The 20,777-nt window shown below is 37.1% G+C and overlaps 2 protein-coding genes and 1 long non-coding RNA gene across 5 annotated transcripts; 2 read left to right on the top strand and 1 right to left on the bottom strand.

Moving 5' to 3' along the window:
• Window positions 1–10,824: 10,824 nt before the first annotated feature.
• LOC141724533 (uncharacterized) lies at window positions 10,825–13,836 on the bottom strand. Of its 3 annotated transcripts, XR_012576727.1 has the most exons (5): window positions 13,727–13,836; window positions 12,527–12,658; window positions 12,375–12,446; window positions 11,205–12,200; window positions 10,826–11,087 (listed from the first exon to the last, which is right to left on the bottom strand). It is a non-coding gene; the product is annotated as an uncharacterized LOC141724533 (long non-coding RNA). The 3 variants fall into 3 exon arrangements; XR_012576725.1 differs by having other exon boundaries at window positions 10,825–12,200; XR_012576728.1 differs by lacking the exon at window positions 13,727–13,836 and adding an exon at window positions 13,406–13,664 and having other exon boundaries at window positions 10,825–12,200.
• An 878-nt stretch (window positions 13,837–14,714) lies between these two features.
• LOC141660405 (uncharacterized) lies at window positions 14,715–15,155 on the top strand. The gene has a single exon (XM_074467389.1). It carries the CDS (start codon window positions 14,715–14,717, stop codon window positions 15,153–15,155), a length of 441 nt encoding a protein of 146 aa, XP_074323490.1.
• A 4,474-nt stretch (window positions 15,156–19,629) lies between these two features.
• On the top strand, window positions 19,630–20,469 carry LOC141660404 (uncharacterized). The gene has a single exon (XM_074467388.1). The coding sequence runs from the start codon at window positions 19,630–19,632 to the stop codon at window positions 20,467–20,469; it is 840 nt and encodes a 279-aa protein (XP_074323489.1).
• The last annotated feature ends 308 nt before the right edge of the window (window positions 20,470–20,777 follow it).

Genomic DNA, 20,777 nt, shown 5'->3' with positions numbered 1-20,777 from the left:
CCTGACAACTGGAATCATCCTAACTTCAGCTGGAGCAACAATCAGAATGTGATGCAACAGCCGTTCCAGCCATTTGGAAATAAGCTGTTCAACTCTCTTGGTTTTCAGCAATAACTCCAACTTCAATAACAAACTCATGATGCAGGTCTATCTTCGAATGAAAAATCTGAATTAGAGGAGTTGAGGCTTATGTGCAAAAACCAGGCTCTTATATGCCAAAGCCAAGCCGTTTCTATCAAGACTTTGGAGAACCAAATAGGGCAAATTGCTAATGCCTTATTGAATCGACCACCAGGAACGCTTCCTAGTGATACAGAAGCCAATCTAGGAAAGAGGGAAGTTGAAGAACATGTGAACGCCATCACCTTAAGGTCTGGAAAGGTCGCAAGCCCCCAAATTCAGCAAGACGAAGAGCCTGAAAAATCTCAAGATTCAGAAAATGCAGTTGTGGCTGAAGAAGATGTGCAGATGGAAGTAGAGGTGGAACCAAGGAAGACTACTGTGGAACACACTCCTCCTGAGGGTAATACAGGGGAGAAACAGATCTATCCTCCACCTCATTTTCCTAAAAGGCTGCAGAAGAAAAAGCTGGATAAGCAGTTTGAGAAGTTTCTGGAGGTGTTCAAGAAACTTCATATCAACATACCTTTCGCTGAAGCTCTTGAACAGATGCCTAGCTATGCGAGGTTTATGAAAGGTATTCTCTCTCGGAAAGTGAAGCTCGATGACTTAGAGACCGTTGCTCTAACGGAGGAATGCAGTGCTGTGCTGCAACAGAAGTTGCCTCCGAAGCTTAAAGATCCTGGAAGCTTCACTATTCCTTGCACCATCGGAAACTTGTCGTTCGACAAGTGTTTATGTGATTTAGGAGCTAGCATCAATCTGATGCCCTTATCTATCTTCAAGAAGCTTGGTCTGCCTGAGCCGAAACCAACATACATGTCATTGCAACTAGCTGACCGTTCCATCGCTTATCCACGAGGTATAGTGGAAGATGTCTTGGTCAAGGTGGATAAACTCTTCTTCCCTGCTGACTTTGTAATTCTTGATTTCGAGGAAGATAAGAAGATTCCCATTATCTTGGGAAGACCATTCTTGGCTACAGGCCGAACTATGATCGATGTGCAAAAAGGAGAGCTTACGATGAAGGTTCATGATCAGAAGGTCACTTTCAATGTGTTCAAGGAAATAAAATTACCCACAGCTAAAGAGGAGTGCTTTAAAGTAGAGCAAATTCAGGTTTTGAATGCACCTCTGTGGAAGAGGAAGTTGGATGTACCATTCGATTCTCTTGGGTTAGCAGAGCTGAAAATTTCTCAGGATCGTCTCGAGTCGTCTATTGAAGATGCTCCCATACTTGAGCTCAACCGACAGCCAGATTACTTGAGTTATTCATTGTTAGGTGCACCCCCTGACAAGGGGTTGGGATATATCTTTGATGATGTAGAGGGTAGCCGAACGGATCCTCCAGTGCCTATAGAGGGTTCTTCTCATGTGCAGCAGATAGTTGATAGGACTGGTGTTGGTGATGAGCAGTACAGGCGAGTAACTAGGCGTATGGAGGCCATGCACGATATTCACCGTCATTTTGCTGCAGATTTGACACATGCTTTCGGTACTGTTGTTCGAGACACTGGTGGCGAGGTTGATTGGCCACCTGATCCTCCACCCGACGAGGGTGAATCTCCCGCTAATTAGGTATGCCTGAAATCCTTATTATTGCCTTCAATGAGGACATTGAAAATTTTAAGTATGGGGGTGGTAGTTAAGGAATATTGTGTGTGTGTCATTTAGTTGCATATTCATGATAGTTTAGTTCATATAGTTGCATAATTTATGCCATATAGTTTTTTTTTTATGAATGTCATGTAGCTCATGCATTTACCATGATCCCTTTTGCAATGATTTATCGACTGAATTGTGATATTGATGCGAGTGTAGTGATAGCATTAAAGTGATATTAAGTTGTGTAGGTTGATATGCATGCTAGAAACAATTGTAAGTCCACTAAGTCTTAGAGAATGCGAAAGGGCTAGATTGTGTTATGATTTGGTTGTTTTCAAGGTCAATCTACTTATTATGCTTAGAATTTGATTATAGGTTCTTAGTGATAAAGACATGAAAAAGAAAAATTTTGGAGAAAAAAAAATATGGAAGTTGTTGCTAGTTGTGGCTAGGCGTCGAATGGCTAGTAGCCGGCTCGCGTATGTTGCGAGTAGTCTAGGGTTGAGCAAGATGGAGCGAAACGCACTTGCTCAGAAATTAAAAAAAAAAAAATTGCATAATTGATTAAGAGTGGGCTCTTTGGTATTCGAGTTATTAAGTTCTTAGGGGACTTTGTGCCTAGCGACCTAAGGCTTTTAGAGTCTGGGATCCGCTAACCTAACGCTCGTTACATGGATATCATTGTATAAGTCTTTTGTGGACCTCACTCAATGCACGGTCAAATAAGCATTTGAGTTGTAAATAAAAAGCACGATTTTGTAGTATGCTCCAGACTTCTTGTAGTGTTGTATATCACTTTGTGCCTGGAATTTTTATTCTTGGTATAATCGTAGGATTGCCTTGAGGATAGTCTAGTCATAGTAATTGGTCTAGTTCCGAAGCATATCTGTTAAGCATTTGCACACACCACGTTTCTGGATGTATGTCCGTTTGCATGAGTTTATTGATCTTTAGTTGTCTAACTGCATTCGTTGAGATGTGGCAATTTGGTTGATTAATTGTAGTAAGGGGGATCGCTGCATTTTCATATAGATTATATTCATTCATATTTTTATTTGTTTTTGAGTCTGTGACGCTTGAGGGCAAGCATCGATTTAAGTTTGGGGGTGTGATAAGTGGCATTTTATACCACTTAGAACGTCTTAAAATGGCTTAAATTGGTGTCTTGAAATCAAGTATTTTGTGTATTTGATGCGTTTTTCTAGTGTTCATGTATTTCAGGGTATTAGTTACATTTCGGGGGAGGAATCATCAAGAATAAGCCTTGGCATGTGTTCACCATTGCGAGAGGAAAGGAACGGGCAGATTACGGCAAAGAAACGGAGTAAACTTGGATTTTTTCCAGTGGAGGCTTGCGCGCCCGCGCAGCTATGCTGAGCGGCCGCGCAGCAACCTGCGCGCCCGCGCAGCTATGCTGAGCGGCCGCGCAGCAACCTACGCGCCCGCGCAGCTATGCTGAGCGGCCGCGCAGGGTCGGGAATTTTGCTGAATTATTTTAGACTTCTACTTCTGTTTGGCTTCCAACTTCTATGTAATCTGAGTTTTATGGGACTATTATATAAGTAGATTTGAGACGTTTTCACAGGGGGATTTTAAGAAGAAGAAGATTGTGTTTTGCGCAAGAAGGGAAGATTGGGATACCAAGGAGAAGACCTAGAAGCACAGAACAACTCCGAAAAAGAAGATCTTGTTTTCAACTTGTGATTCTTTGAATTAGTTGTAACTTTGGATGCTCGTTTTCGTTCTTGTTGAACCTAGATCTCGTTTATTCGTACTTTGATTATTATTTAGTTTATTAAGACCTTGTTTATACCATGCTTTCATTGGAACCCATGGTGATGATGAGTTCGATTATGGGCTAATCGTTGTCATGGGATTCTAGCGGATTTACTTATGGATTTCATTAATTAATTGTTTCGATATCTTGGTGTGTGGTGATTGATTGATATCCTAGTATTGGTTGTGCTTATTCGTCTTATGTGAGTAGCTAACATATAAGATAGCGTGTTAATCTCTATTGAAGCGACAGTGAATATAGAGGTTTAGAACTTGCCATGCTAGCATAGGTTCTTGTATGTGTATGCATGATTCGTAGGTAACTCTAACCGTTTTACTTGCCCTATGTAATCAAGATAGATAACTTGTTCTTAAACCGTTATGTTGTCAAATTCTATAGACATATAGGGTCTCAATATAATTGGTGCCTATTCAGCTTCTATCTCTTTTGTGGATGTCTGGTAGAATGGTATTCGTGCAACGAAAGTTGGCGTTTATCAGTTTCGTGTTATCTGATTAGTGTCATCACCATCACATGCTAAGGTTAAGAACAATAAGGCTATTGAATGAAGTATTTAATGAAGATAGAATCCCATGTTTATCATATATATTAATTCAACTTCAATTCTCTTAGTTAATGTTATTTAGTATAATCTCTTAGTTTAATAAAAACCCAATTTGTTATTTGTCTTAGCATTGAGCGATAACCTTACATTGTTGCATAGGTGCATAAATTGAACTTAACCTAAACCAGTCTCTGTGGGAACGAATCTGATTTATATCTTATACTACTTGCGAACGCGTATACTTGCGTGAATATTAGCGCGTGTTTTCGCCCTAACACTTTCATATTGTCCTCCTCTGACTTGTCAAGAGAGTATAACATGTTGATCCTCTCACTCTGGTTAGAAGTCCTCTTGTGGAATTCTCTTATAGACTTGTTATAACATTCCCTCGAATCCACTTGACATCCTCAGATGCATCCTACACCGTTAGGTGTTGGGAACTTCATGGATAAGTGATGAATGAAGGTGACAACTCACATGTCCTTCATATATGGTCGTCCTAGAAGAGCATTTTGAGATGACTCATGATCCACCATCATGAACTGGATGATCTGTGTTGTCGAAAAAGGACTTTCCCCAATAGTGACAGGGAGTCTCACTGTCCCCTTTACTTTTACCGCTTCTCCACCAAAACCATAAATGTACATGTTTTTGCATTTCATATCTTTGTCAAGAAATCCCATCTTTTTATAAGCATCATAGTAAAGGATATTGACCAGCTTTCATTGTCGATGAACATACGATAGACATTCATGGCTATAATGTAGACCTTCACCACTAAAATATCATTGTGAGGATGTTGAACCCATTTGGCGTCTTTTTCCATGAAAGTGATGTCCCTTGTCTCTCCTCGGAACATTTTGGGAGGTCTTTCCTCGAGACGGTTGACGTTAGTGAATATAGGTCCTCTTGCTTCCCTAGCATACCAGTTCATCACTCCATTTGTGTCTCCTGCATAATGAGGTCCTCCAAAGATATCGTGGATACTTCCTGACTTGACGAACTCGACATCGTCAGATTTTTCCTTCTCTTCTCTTTCTCGGGAGCGCCCTAAACCTTATCGGTTTGAATCTCTTAAAATAATTTTGCAAAGTCTCCCCTTCTCTTTGTCTTACATTCACCAAGACCGTCACCGGTGGCGTATACTTCATCACAGATTGAAACTGAGTGAGGAACATCATCTTAATTTGTTCCCCTGATGAAACTACTTCTAGTCCCAACTTTTGGAACCAATATTAATCACTATCCCTGAAGGTTGCCGCCAAAAGCCTACATCTCGCCAAATCTTGTACTTGATACACGTCCATCTCAATATTGAACTTTCACAAAAACTCCACCGGGTCAGAATTTTCGTGAAAGCGTAAGTCATGAGTGGTACTCTTATATCATGTAGGTAAAGGTGCTTCCATAACCACTGAAGTAAATGGAGATGTAGTTTGCGCGGATGTCATGACTTTTCCGTATTTTAAGTGCGACAATAACTTCGTTAAATCATCCATATTGATGTTTCCAACTCCGGGTATGTTCTGGATATTGGCTTGCGGTAAGGTCACATGTGTTGCCACTACTTGAGCTTGGGATTGCATCACACCTTGCGGTTGTAGTGGCGCAATAACTTATGGTTGAAGCACAACTCCTTGTGGTTGTGTTGGCGCAACACCTTATGGCGGAGGCATGACTCCTTGCGGTTGTGTTGACACAACAACTTGCGGTTGAGGCATGACCCCTTGTGGTTGTGTTGGCACAATAACTTGTAATTGTGGTCGTACGGTATTCTGAGTATTGATATTTTGTCGATTTTCCGACCATTGATATTCTCCTTTTTACCTCATTTCATTATTATAGATTGGGATGTGTAGATATCTACTATTTTATTATTGTCGATATGTGAGTCCTTGACTATTGCTTATACTTCTCCAGCTGTTGCTCCTGCGATCATTATCTTCAGGTTCTTTTTCCTTCCTCCTACGTTCAAAGCTTCTTTTGGTTCTTTCCGAGGAAGGGTGTTTGTTATTGTGAGGCCTTTCTTCCTTGTAAGAGGTGTATTGGTTCATCCTTTAGTCCTTTCTCATGCTGATCATTTTTTTGTGTTTCTGTGATCAACTTCTTTAGATCCTCGTCACTTAATTGGATACTGATACTTTTCTTCAAACAAGATAGTCTCCTTCGTCGCTTTTCAATCTCCAAGTCATCGTGACGGATCTCGCTATGAGTATGTCCTGAGCGATGTGCATAGGGGATTATTCTTCGTTCTTGATTTCACTCGCCATTGTTCATAACCTGGGATTTCCACAAACAGAACGTCCTTGGTGTATTTCAAGTGACATGATGTTACCCCCTAAAAGCGTTTGTCGTGAGATACACGACCTTCCTTGTTTTACTCTTCATAATTCTCCTTGGGTTTTTCTTGAGCAGAGGCTCTCTTGGAGAAATACTTGTGAGAATAGCATTTATCCTTCTTCTTCTCGCTTTTTTCAATGGAACTTAGTTTTTTTCCAAAGCGATTTAGCATATCTCCCATGCGATAGAGTTGTTCCATTATGTCGGTGTTACTGATAAGTACTGGTGGCGTTCCGCTAACTAGCAGAGTTCCACACACATCGTAGCGTCCATTCTCATGTTGCTGGAAGCGTCCATCTTTAAGTTGATCTTGATCATAACGTCCATCTTCACGTTGCTTAAAGCGTCCATCTTTATGTTGATCTTGATCATAGCGTCCATCTTTATGTTGCTTGAAGCGTCCATCTTCATACTACTTGAAGTGTCCATCTTCATGGTGATCTTGCGTGTACGTTCACCATCAGAGTCATAGCCGTTGTTACGAGAGTTTCCACCATTTGGTTCACAAAGATTTGAGGTTTGCGGCCGTAAACAAGATTTGTTGCGGTTGTTGGTGATCGGAGAAATTACCGTAGTGCGTTGATTTGTACTTAAAAAATGGCTGAGATTGCTAGGGTTTATGTTTGCCTTCTCAGAGCTCTCAAACATGAGCCCTCACAATGTACCTATGTACCTCCTTTTATAACGGATCAAGGAGGATGTAGTTTTTGGGGAACAAGAAACCTAGATGGACTTGGCTTCTCATTCGGTGGCCCAAAAGGAGTTGTCGAACCAACAACCTGTTATAACTCAAATATTGATTTGCTTTAGGAATGCCTAACGATGCGGCCTAGTCACAAAGGCCCAAGTCCCGGTTACGACTTCGGGACTTCACGAACAAGGAAACTCCCGGCCGAAGGATATCCCCATCTGCTCGCTACTTCCATCGACCATAACTGCAGGTATAACCATGACTTATCGCAAATATAAAAGTGCATCATTATCCCCTGATGGGGATAACCCACCAGACTACATGACATGTGATCCCAAGCATAGAAGTGCAAATTACGAGATAACCCCAAAGTCTCCCGTTGAGGACAACCCGCCAAATATGGAGACAGGGGTCCCAAAGCACATACTAGATGTTTACGACCGTTCCCTTACGAGGATAACCCGCAAGACTACCGAACGACACCTACAACATCTTTTTGGGATAAGGGTCTCCCAGAGGGCCCTTTTCCTTCACGATGCGCGTCCTATGAAGGGTTGGTGCTCTCTGAAGTCCTCCCCATGCCTAGGGCGCGCCCTAAGCATGGAAATGTCCTCCGGGGCTCCTCTTTCTTCCTTGTATGATTCTTATAATTTGTTCACTTCCCAATTTAGTTTTGGGAGCAACCTTCTCGCTAATTCTTCCTTGTCACCTTACTTGTGTTGCGGGACGGCCACCCCGTGCGGCCATATAGCATGCGACACGCTCCATGAGGGTCCGGGGACACTTCCCTAGAGCCTGGGTCGTTCTTCATTTTTTGACCATTTTAATTCTTCTCCCCTAACTTGAGATCATCTTTTATATACTCCTTATCAATACTTGTTCGTCGCTGTCGTCATGTACTATAGCGACCGTCATGGTACCGTCGTCTTAGCGGTCGTCGCTCACTTCCTCCACCATGGTCGTCGTAATCTTCCGTCGTAATGTTCATCGTAAACCTTCATATATAACTTCACCAATCATTGTCATAACTTCTCATAATCAATAGTCATCGTAAGCGACTCCCATATAGGAGCGTTTTATAGGGGGCGCCCTCCGGAGCTCGTCCGTCCTCTTCCTCGGCAGTGATCCGACCCATATCCTTAAAGATCCGATAAAATATCCATGACAATTTTATGGTATAACACATGCTTTCTATACAATATACTCCCGAAGTTTTTTGTTGTAGCAAATAATGGAAGAGAAATGCTCCTTGAGTTTAGTTAAAATTGATTTTTTAAAAAACAATATGCCGGAGAAATTGAAAATGTGTATGAGAACTTCTTCCTTGATAATCATTTGATTTTTGCAAAAAAAATTAATGAAATTTTCAAAGAATTTCACTTGTAATCTTTTTTTTTCTCTATTCTCAAATATCTTCGTAAAAACTACTTAAAAAGAAAATCATAGAGGAAAAATGCCAGAACCCCAAATTTTTCCCAACGTGTCAATATATAAATAATAACTTTCTTTAATTATAATATGGGATATACGCCCCAAATCAAAATTAACCATGTGAAAAATTTGAGAAATCTAACACTTCTTAATAAAAATGTTCATATCTGTTCATTTTTTTACCATTAAATTAGTGTTTCCAAAAATTAACTTTTTATATTCTTTTAAAGGATTAAGAAATTTAAATAAATTCTTTATTTTCTTCCCACAAAAGGGCTAGTTAAAAATGTTTTGACCTAAAAACTTGTCAAAAAGTTGGGGTAAAAGCTAATTTCAGCCTTTCTGCCGTAAACAATCACGATTTTTATATCAAATCTCGTAAAAAAAGAATTATATTATAGTCAAGATCATGCACCAATCAAAATATATTACCAAATAATAATACTTTTATTACATCAATATTTTATCAATACTTTTTAATAATATACCCACCCATGTAACAGTTAACAAGTCTACACGTCTTATGAAGTTGTATTTTTCTTATGATTTGTATTAAACGATGTTGTTATAGGATGTACTGTCTATGTGACATGGTTTGAAAGTCTTGTTTAGTCATCGTTTTCTCTCTTACAGTTCAATGTTCTTTTTATCGGTTTCAATGGATCCAACTAGTAATTTAGTAGATGTTACATTGGAGGACGATGTTACATTAGAATACAATGAGGAAGGAGGATTGGCAGTGGAGGATGTGCAAGATTTGGTCAACCAATAAGAGCATAATGCTTTTAATGCAAAGCGTTGTGTCGTAGCGAGATTCATATCGGAAGGGTATGTAGATTTTCAGGCAATGCAATAAATATTAGCCGTATTATGGAAGTCAGGGATGGGTGTATACATCAAAGAACTAGAACCAAACCTGTTTCTTTTGCAATTATATCATGAAGCATAAAGAGGCTAATGCAAGGGACATCAGAAGGGTATGTGGATTTTCAGGCAACGCAACAAACGTTAATAGTATTATGGAAGTCAGGGATGGGTGTATACATTAAAGAACTGGAACCAAACCTGTTTCTTTTTTAGTTATATCATGAAGTTGATGTAAAGAGGGTAATGGAAGGGTGTCCATGATCCTTGAATAGGCGAGCTCTGATCTAAAAGTGGGATTCGTGTCGGAGAAGATTATTAAGCAAGTTGGAGACTATATTGGTAATTATGTGAAATCATGTCTCAGCAATTTTGTGGGAGCATGGAGGGAGTATATGCGAGTTCGTGTCACCATAAACCTGTCAAAACCTCTTAAAAGGCCTATGAAAATTAGGCAAACTGGAGATTCATGGATCACGTTTAAATATAAAAACGTCCCCACCTTCTGTTTCATATATGAAATGCTCAGAAATTTATATAAATTCTGCAGTCAGCTGTTTGTCACCCAAGTGCAGGTTATTACTAGGCCTTATGGAGATTAGATGTGTGCCCCGTTCAAATGACAAGTGAAGCCAATTGGAGCTAAGTGACTACGTAGCGGCAATGAAAGAAGTTCCAGGAATTCAAACGTAGGAAGCTACACGAAACAGTGCAGGGAAGAGGGTAATCTAGATCTGTAATTTGTTCCGCCAAAAGTGGGGGTTGTTAAGCATGGAGGCAATTGTGGAGCAAATCAGAATCATATTCAAAAGAGGGCGGAAAATCAGGGATAGATGCTGAGAATATTGTTGATACGATAATTAAGGAAAAGGATAATCATAACAATAATCTGTTTATAAAAACTAAAAAACGCAAGACTGGTAATGGGTTGGCCTTTAATAATGATATGGGCCTTAGCGCTGAAGTTGTGATCGTACGAGAACATGTGGAAGATATGAATATTGAAGTAAAAAGTCCACGTTAGACCACTACGTCATAAGTGGGCTATTGTAATGCCTAAATGGTGTTACAATAGGCCCTAAAAGCGTTACAATAGGTTTATTGTAACACCAGGGAGCGTTACGTATATGAGCATTACAATAGACACCCTAATATAACACTGCACTGATCTATTGTAAATTGTAACAGAGAGGAAAACGTTACAATAGGCGCCTACTGTAACACTAACGGACCTAAATGTAACGTAAAATGAGTTATACAATAGCTTGATCATGATTGCATATGTGGGACCACATGTGGGTCCCATATAACTTATTATAACAGTCTGGTCTATCAATTGTAACATCAATCTTTTTAATTAAGTAATAGTAGCATTTATAATCTAACACTAAATTAAAACATATATTACACTATAATAGGTATATGTAACATTTAACTTTAAAATTTGAAATACGATTGATCAATTAGCCATACTCCAAGCGTATCCAAAATGTTACAAATACCATAAAAAATTACAACAATACGATTGATCAATTAACCATACTCTAAGCATATCCAAACTACGAAGGTTATTAATACTTTACAACGATCCCCTTCTTCCCATAACAAATTCTTGGCTTTTGCTTCTCCCAATAATCATTTTTCTCTGCTTCACCGCCTTTTCTTGGCTTTAATGATCATATTTTTGTGATAGCCTAGGATCAAAAAATAAACGGATAGTGAAAACATAGGAAATGGATGGAAACATAACAATAAACTTTAGTTCCAGAAAACCAGAAAGCATGGCAAGTAAACTATTCAAAACTCAATACTTCTCATATCATAATTTCAACAGTATCAACAGAGCTATCATCTGATCCTGCAGAATTATCTTCCGATGCTGCTTCTGATTCACCATCTTCCAATCTGCCCCACCTTCCTCTGGTATGTAATTCAGACGTAATGAAGTCCATTCGCGGGGTACGGTGCCATGCAGATAATTGTTAGTAAGATCACTATAGCAGTAGGTGCAAGTTTTTATTATTCTATGTACTAAAAGCAAAATTCATCAAAATTCTCAATTATGGTATATAATTCATCAAAACACGAAAACAGGTTCTAGAACAATGAACAACAAAATAATTTCCATGCCACTTAAGTATTTTACATAATTATATTTTTCCACAGTATGTTTCTGATATAACGCATTTATCTAGTATAAGAACTGAAATACACCAGCATGAACAAAAGAATATGGAGGTACCACAATTAGACCATATAACCATTGAAGAAATGCAGTGCAAAGGGAATAATACTTGTGTTTCTGCAGTTTCCTGATGTGGTACAGAGTTTTTGCTGAACCAATTACAATATATGCTTTCTATCAATCCCTGTACTTCCAGATGAACTATGACCTTGCAGTGCAGTTATCACAAAACATCGTACATTAGAAAATAAAACCATTAATAGACTTATAGTTATAGTTAATATTAAACCTAACTAATCCCAAAGTGGCAACTCATATTGCCATCTGCTAGCTTCAAACATTAACTTATCATTTCTAAAAAGTAATTTAAACACAATCAGTAGCTAATTCATAGATTACATATGCATAATATAATAGTACATCTACTTGTTTAACATCACTTTTTAAGCACAAGTATAGCTACCCTAACAGAGAAAAACCATGATCAAAGTAAATTCACCATCACTTTCAAGTAGTTAATTATTTATACACAAACAACAAGATATTTGTAAAATCACGAGCTGAATTCCATGGTGCACCATAATTGATATTTCCATGCATTTGAAAGTCGAAGGCACTAAAGCTGCAAAAGTATGAGAAATATACACATTAAGTTGGTAAAAGTATGTCATTTTATCTCTTACAATTTATCACAACTTTCAAGAAGCTAGTAGATTTATGTTATTTTTCCATTACAAAACAAAATTCTGGGATAGTGGTGTTTAGAATGAACATATAGTATCCACTGTAAAGTTACCTGCATACATGACCAACACCTTCAACATCAGCTGTAAAATTATCAATGTAACAGCAAAATTTCATCCACTCGCTGCAATTGTAAACAGATGTTGAGTAGGTTTATAACTTCAAAAATGCAACAGATAAATATAATGAATGTGGAATTATTACCTCTGGCACAATAAATATAAGCAAATAAGGAGTCAAAAAAAATGAAAGCCATCTCTTCTAGTAACATCATTCCAGTATACTGCAGCATTAGAGAAAGATAGCCATCTCTTCTAGTAACATCATTCCAGTATACTGCAGCATTAGAGAAAGATCATTAATTAGAGTACTTTATATAAGACATTGTCATAACAATACCAACCTTTCATTCATGTACTGTCACAGCAATACTTACAATCTACAAACAAAATAATTATTTAACTTGAAAGAATTTCAGTAACTACTTTTCACAATAGTTTTTGGGTAAACTACATTTAGTACATTAGTTGGTCAAAAACTACTTTTTTTAAAATGTTTCCAGGTTGGGCCATTTAAGCAAGATACCATAAACAAACTATCGTACACAATAATACTATCTAATAAATCAGTCACTAAGGCTCTCTCTCAGCCTCAGTTGGAGCTCACAAGCTGGCCTAAGTAATTAACTAGGGAAAGACAAGAAAAACATAAAAGTAAAAGGCCAAGATAATGAACAAAGTACGAGGATGAGAAGAAACAGAAGACGGGATGGGAGAGGTACAACTCAAAGGTGTGATCTCAGATTTTTTATTTCATACTTGAGTATTCAAAGCAGTCCAGTACATCAGGATAATGACAGAAGCTAAAAGCTATAACTAAATCTACGAACAATTAGTTATATGACTACCTAGGGGCTAAATCACCAAAAGTTATGCCAGTACCATGTTATTAATAGATTATATATGCAAGTGCCTGACAAATTTAAAATCCAATCCGTTTCATTTCACCATACACATTTATAAATAAAATTAATTAATCACATAAAACATCAATACAGAGAGATCAACTTAAAATGGTGTATACCTGATTTGGCAGCTGAATCCGGTAATCGAGACACCTAATCATCAAAATACCTAATTCGTACCCTAATTACTCAAACATCAAAATACCTAATTCGTACCCTAATTACTCAAACATCCAACTTAAATATCTTAATTAGTAAAACACAAATTAATTACTAATCGAAGCAGAGAGAAAAAGATGCTAAGAAGTTCAAAACCCTAAATATTTTCTCCAAATCAAACAAAAAACTAAAATTGAGAAATCTAACCAGAAAGAAGAAAAAGAGTTTGTAATCGATATTGTAGTCAATACAAGAGAGAGAGATAGAGAGAGAGAGAGTACCTTCAGGGAACAAGTGAAGCGGGGGAGGAGGCTGAGAGTCTGAGATTGTGAGAGATTTGTCGAAGAAGTTTTCACTTGGGGGAAAATACCGCCCAAATATTTCACTGAGTAAATCGTGAATATTTTTATTTTATTTTTATTTTTATTTTCAGTTTTCTTTTTAATTATTTAATTGTTATTGATTAAATAGGAAAATAAAAAAAAGTCTTTGAATTTATGTATAAGAAATTCTAGATTTAAATTATATTATATGTTACATTTATCATTCACTAGTAAATTAGAATATAATTAAATAATACTAATTTATGATAATATTTCTATTTTAATATTTTTAAAAATTAAAAAATTATTTAATGTAACACCAGTTGTTGGTGTTAAATGTTGTCCAACACCGAAATTTTTCCGCAACACTAGCTTTATAGCTATTGTAACACTGCAAGAGAGGTGTTACAATAGGTCAAAAATCTCTTACCTAATGTAACGCTCCTTGTAACACTTGCATTATAGTAGCCCACTTATGGCGTAGTGGATCCAAAAACATATTGGATGCGGGTGCTCTGGAAAGTGCTCGCATAGCATTATGAGTGTCATAAGGTGGAATTGCTATAAGTTTGGGACCCCACGGGCTTTCCAATTCTTAAAGTAGATAAATCTCCAAAAGAACCAAGTTCATATTCTTATGTGAAATCCTATGGAAGAAAGAAAAAGTTGAACGAGTGCAAATTCGATAGGGTTTGAGGGCATGCTAGTAGTAGAAACACAGGGGCGTAGTGGAGGAATTGATCTTTTATGGAGCCATAAAGATGAAGTAGTGCTAAATTCGTATAGAAAGAACCACATAGATGCAGTGGTAAAAACGAGAGAGGTAAAATAGTTTAAACAAAGTGGTATATATGGTGAGCCTAATCGCTCGAAGAGAATGGAAACATAGAACCTAATTCAAGAACTATCATATAATAATGCATATCCATGGTGTTTAATAGGCGACATGAATAACATGTTATCTCAAAATGACAAGAAGGGAGGGAGACAATACCCACAATGGCTAATCCAAGGGTTTAGTGATGTTTTACAGGACTACAATTTGATCGACATGGACTTGAGTGGCTATCAGTTCACATGTGAACGTGATCTTAGAACATATGATAGTATAGAAGTGAGACTTAACAGGGAATTAATATCTCCAAGCTTTCAAAACTTGTTTAGTGATGCCAAACTCATTAACTTGGAGATTTCAACATCATATCATTTCCCGTTACTATTGAAGCTTGGCATGAACAAATACGTGCACCAGGAAAAACCTTTCCGTATTGAAAATGAATGGCTCAAAGAACCCTACCAGCAAATATTTCAAGATGTTTGGACCATAAATAGTCAGTTTACATTCTACGAGAAGTTAACAGAATGTACTAATGTTCTGTCCATATAGGGTCAAGAGGGAACGGGAAATTTTAAGATGAGAATCAGTCAATGCAAGAGGATTCTGGAGCAACTAAAAGGCAGACAAGATGCTGACTCTATAAAAATTATCCAGGAAGAAAAATAAGAGGCTGTCAGAAATCTATATTTAACAGAAAATATTCCAAAAACAACCGTCAAAACTGATGTGGTTACAAGAGGGGGATCAAAACTCAAAATATTTTCACGCTACTACAAAGAATAGACGAAGGGCAAACTATATCATTAACCTTCATAATAATGCAGGTGTTACGGTGGAGTGAGGTTCAGGACTCAAGGACACTATGGTGTCATATTTCATGAAGTTGTTCACAGCTTCGAATATAGATTGGGAGGTTGTCACAAGGTGTATTTCCAGTAAACTCACATATGAACAAAACATCAGGATGCTAGAAAGGGTGGAGGAAATAGAAGTAAAGAAAGCTTTATTTAGTATGCATCCAGATAAGTCCCCCAGGACGAATGGTATGAGCCCAGGATTTTATCGAAAATTCAAAAACTAATGTTGGAAATGATGTAGTGCAAGTAGTAGATCGTTTATTTGACACATAAAGTCTGGATAATCAGTTGCAGAATACAAATATAGTGCTCATTCCGAAAAAAAGGAACCCGAGACGCATGACAGACCTACATCCAATTTTTCTATGCAACGTCGTGTACAAATCATATCAAAGGTGCTTGCTAGTAGAGTGAAATCAATTATTGATTTGATAATCTCGGACAATCAAAGCGCATTCATTCCAGGTATGCTGATAATAGATCATGACAGCCTACGAGGTAATGCACTACATGAAATGAAAGTATAAAGAAAAAGGAGGATGTATGGCGTTGAAACTCGATCTGAGAAAAGCTTACGAGTGTGTAGAATGGGGATTTCTTGAAGTTGTTTTAACAAAAATGGGCTTTGATCGCCGATTGAATGAGTTATTCATGACTTGCATGGCTTCTGTTAATTACCAAATTACTCATGCAGGTAAATCTTTTGGCTCAATAATCCCTCAGAGGGGAATCAAGCAAGGTGATCCGCTCCCATCCTACCTTTTTCTGATTTGTATGGAGGGGTTCACCATATTGACCAATGATTTTGAAGCAAAGAAATTTATTAAGGAATTACGAGTGGCTCGAACAGCTCATTCCGTAACACATATATTGTTTACAGATGATTCATATATATTCTGCAAAATCAATACAGAGAATGCTAATCATATCCGTTGAAGCTATAACATATATCCGTTGATCAGCTTATCTGTTGATAATGACTTGCATGACAAGTCAGAGCTGCGAGATAGATCATAATGTGCTGATTTATAGGATCATAGTTGATTTAGATATGTATAGAAAGTAGAAGAGTTATACTGATGTGGATCTCTCCACAAATAAAGAAAGAAGAAGAAGAAAAGGGATAAGAGAAGAAGAGGATATTTCAAAAGAACACGATCAATCCAGAAACGTGAACTTTGAATCTCAAATTGCTTAGATCAATCCAGAAACTAAGTAATTCGAATCTAACCTTCAAAACAATCTAGTAATTGAAGTTTAGAGGGAAGAAAAACTACTCATAGTTTATCTCAAAACAAAAGTTTTATATCATCCATTGTCTCTCTTAAAAGATTACATTAGAAGGGTATTTATAGGCTTAGACAATAACCCAAACCCAATAGGATTTCGAGAGAAATTCAATATCAGCTTGAATTAGCCAATATCTGAATCCTTCTAGGAAACAAATTCAAAAACCAAATCCGAATAGAAAAAAGACAAAAACCAAATAGGAAAATAAAATCCTAAGTGCTTAAAACAAGAAAAACCCTTTCAAGTGAAAGGTAAAAACTTGCAAGCAAAATTTGAATTAATAATTATATAATAATCAGCTACTTGTCCAACTTCATGCATCGCTCCTTTATTCCTTGTTGTCCAAGTAAGCTTCATAACCCATGTTTGCATCCTCTCCAATTGAACATCACCACAAGTACGCATAACCAAATCCAAATTAACATATTCATTCCTTGATCCTCATCATTCTCCTCTCCTTTGAAGAAAACTCGTCCTCGAGTTCTAAAGTATTTAAGAATAAGCACATAACGAGGTGATTTCTCGTAGAACTTGAAAGCCTTAAATTTCAATTCCATCAGCAATATCTTTGGAAGTAAACTCGAAAGAATAAGATAGTTTGATGAGATAGGTGAATTCAACAAGTTCTCTACCCCCAGAAAATCATTGTGTTCCACTAGGATAATGTTGTTTCCCTTGTACACAACCTCTTTAGTTTCGAACGTCTCCTTTAGTATCTCTTGTCCTTTAACAATCTCGTCATGCACAAATTTAGGAGATGCATCTATCTGATATTTTTCAACAATCAAGACTTTCTCAACAAGTGATTGTCTTTCTTCGTGCTTCTCTATTATAGCTTCTTTTGTAACTGGTTCATCCTTTTCATCCAAACTTGATGTAGTCGCCATATGTAACACATGGTAATCAGCAACAAGATCCGCGACATTCTTCACACTGAAAAAGTCTTCTTCTTTAGTTTCTTCTGAAAGAGTAAACTCGTGAAGGGAAGACTTCAATTTCTCGTCTTGTTGAAAATATTCAAATTCCAAAGCAAGATTGCATACATCATTAAACGAGATATATGGACTTGATTTAACCTTTCGATAAATTGGCAAATTCAATCCACGAATAAATCTTCCAATTTTAATTGTTTCCGTCTCCTCCAAGTCACAAATAAGGCGCAATCTATAAAATTCAGAAGTATACTCAGAAACACTCATAGTACCTTGAGAGAGAGATGTCATCTTCATTATACATTCGAATTTATAATGCAAAGGAATATATTTTGTATGAAGTTTCTTCTTCAGAGATGTCCAAGTCATAATCTTTTCTTTTCCAGATCTAACTCTTTTTGTGTTTAGATTATCAAACCACAAGCCTGCATTTTTTGTAAGTTTAAGCGCTGCAATTTTGAATATTCTCATCTCAGTCCAACCTGTATAAGCAGAAATCTTGTCGACTTGTGTAACCCATTCAACAAAATCATCTATGCTACCCAAACCTGTAAAATAACCAAGATCTATACCAGGATCATAGACTTCATCACTATCTTTCACCTTAATTAAAATTTTATCCCATGCATCAAGCCTCGATTTCGTTGAATTAACAAGCTTTTGAGTACGTTTATCAATCTCATCCAATTTTCCAAGTAATTTTCTGAGCAATTCATCCGTAGCCATAAGAAAAATCTGAAAAAAAAATTTGGTGAACAGTGCGATGAACAGTGCCCGTGAACAGTAACCCCCCCGTGAACAGTACCAATGAACAGTAATTTTTTAAACAGTGACCCCCGTGAACAGTACTCGTGAACAGTACTCGTGAATAGTAATATTTTTTTTTTTTTGAAACCTGGATCTCCCAACAATTAAGAAATTGGAGAAAAAGCCTTGGCTCTGATACCAAATTGATGTGGATCTCTCCACAAATAAAGAAAGAAGAAGAAGAAAAGGGATAAGAGAAGAAGAGGATATTTCAAAAGAACACGATCAATCCAGAAACGTGAACTTTGAATCTCAAATTGCTTAGATCAATCCAGAAACTAAGTAATTCGAATCTAACCTTCAAAACAATCCAGTAATTGAAGTTTAGAGGGAAGAAAAACTACTCATAGTTTATCTCAAAACAAAAGTTTTATATCATCCATTGCCTCTCTTAAAAGATTACATTAGAAGGGTATTTATAGGCTTAGACAATAACCCAAACCCAATAGGATTCCGAGAGAAATTCAATATCAGCTTGAATTAGCCAATATCTGAATCCTTCTAGGAAACAAATTCAAAAACCAAATCCGAATAGAAAAAAGACAAAACCCAAATAGGAAAATAAAATCCTAAGTGCTTAAAACAAGAAAAACCCTTTCAAGTGAAAGGTAAAAACTTGCAAGCAAAATTTGAATTAATAATTATATAATAATCAGCTACTTGTCCAACTTCATGCATCGCTCCTTTATTCCTTGTTGTCCAAGTAAGCTTCATAACCCATATTTGCATCCTCTCCAATTGAACATCACCACAAGTACGCATAACCAAATCCAAATTAACATATTCATTCCTTGATCCTCATCATATACTGTAACATATCTTGTAACTGATAGAGATTGATTGTAGCTGTGTAGTATGTAAACACTAAATAGGTTATCACATAGTGTAATGCACAAGTGCTTAACTCGAGTATTCGTATAATCTAGCAGCTCTTAAGAATATTGTTCTTGAGAGAGTTTTTGTAACAGTTTATTAAATATCAATATAAACCGTTATTTGGTTCATCTGTGCTTACTTTACCTCTGTGATACATCGATTTATTTAGTAATTATATCCAACCCCCCTTAAATAATTACTTTACCGGGAAACAAGTGGTATCAGAGCAGCCAAATTAACTGTTAATTTGAAAAGGTCAAGATGTCTGGAAGTAAGTATGAAAGCATAAAAATTCCCATCCGGAAGAAAGCTGATTACTCTACATGGAGAGTAAAGATGTTGATGTTCTCGGAAGCTATTGATGATGCATATGTTGATATTATCAAAAGAGGACCTCCTTACCCTATGGAAGTTGTGGCTATGACACCAGATTTTCCTGAACACTATGTCAGGAAAGAAAAATCAAAGTGGTCAGATCCTGAGAAGGATTCAATGCTTAAGGATGCAAAAGTCAGAAATATTATACACAACAGTTTGGACAATGTGATGTTCAATAGGGTGATTACCTGCAAAACTTCAAAAGAGATATGGGATGCCTTGGAGACACAGTGTCAAAGTACAACGGAAATAAAGATGAATAGAAGAGTTATTCTTGTGCAAAAATCTGAGCAATTTGATGCGAAGGCTGATGAGTCAATTACTGACATCTATGATAGATTTATGACACTGCTGAATGATCTATCATTGGTTAGAAAAGAGTATGATAGTGAAGACTCAAACACCAAGTTTCTGAGAGCTCTTCCAGAATATTGGGATACACAAGCCTCAATAATTAGGCAACACCATGATCTTGATTTACTGACGCTGGATGAAGTTTATGGGATGCTGAAAACCCATGACTTGGAGATCCATCAAAGGAAGAATAAAAAGAGTCAGAAGATGAAGGTTGTGGCTCTAAATACTGAGACTCATAAATGCAAGGAAAATATGAGTGGGAGTTCAAGAAGAAGGAACATAGTGGAAGAGTCAGATACTGATGAATCATCAGATCCTGACATAGATACTGACAAGGATTCTGAGATTGAACTGGATGATCCTTAAGTTGTTGAGATGGCTGCAATACTGGTGAAAGGCTTTAGAAGGATGAGGTTTGCAAAACCATAAAGGAAATGTGGTTTTAACAGAAAGTACTCTGGAGATGACAAAGGTAAGTTTAAAAAGAATAAAGGTCAGTACACTAAGGGAAGGAAGTTTGACAAAACCAAGGTGACTTGTTACAACTGTAATTAAATGCGACATCTGGCTACTAAGTTGCCCAAGTCAACTGGAAAAGCTTTGGTCACAACAAACTCCAACAAAGACTAGATGGACTCATCGGGAACTGACAATGATGATGAATTATATGCACT

Source organism: Apium graveolens, chromosome 5 (assembly GCF_009905375.1).
Source record: "Apium graveolens cultivar Ventura chromosome 5, ASM990537v1, whole genome shotgun sequence".
In the NCBI taxonomy this organism is placed as follows: domain Eukaryota; kingdom Viridiplantae; phylum Streptophyta; class Magnoliopsida; order Apiales; family Apiaceae; genus Apium; species Apium graveolens.
The sequence above is the reverse complement of the archived record's forward strand: the minus strand, read 5'-3'. Positions and strand labels throughout refer to the sequence as shown.

Bases quoted from the DNA above. Each gene is read 5' to 3' on its own strand.
- LOC141660405 (XM_074467389.1), top strand. From the start codon at position 14,715: ATGAATAACATGTTATCTCAAAATGACAAGAAGGGAGGGAGACAATAC.
- LOC141660404 (XM_074467388.1), top strand. From the start codon at position 19,630: ATGTCTGGAAGTAAGTATGAAAGCATAAAAATTCCCATCCGGAAGAAA.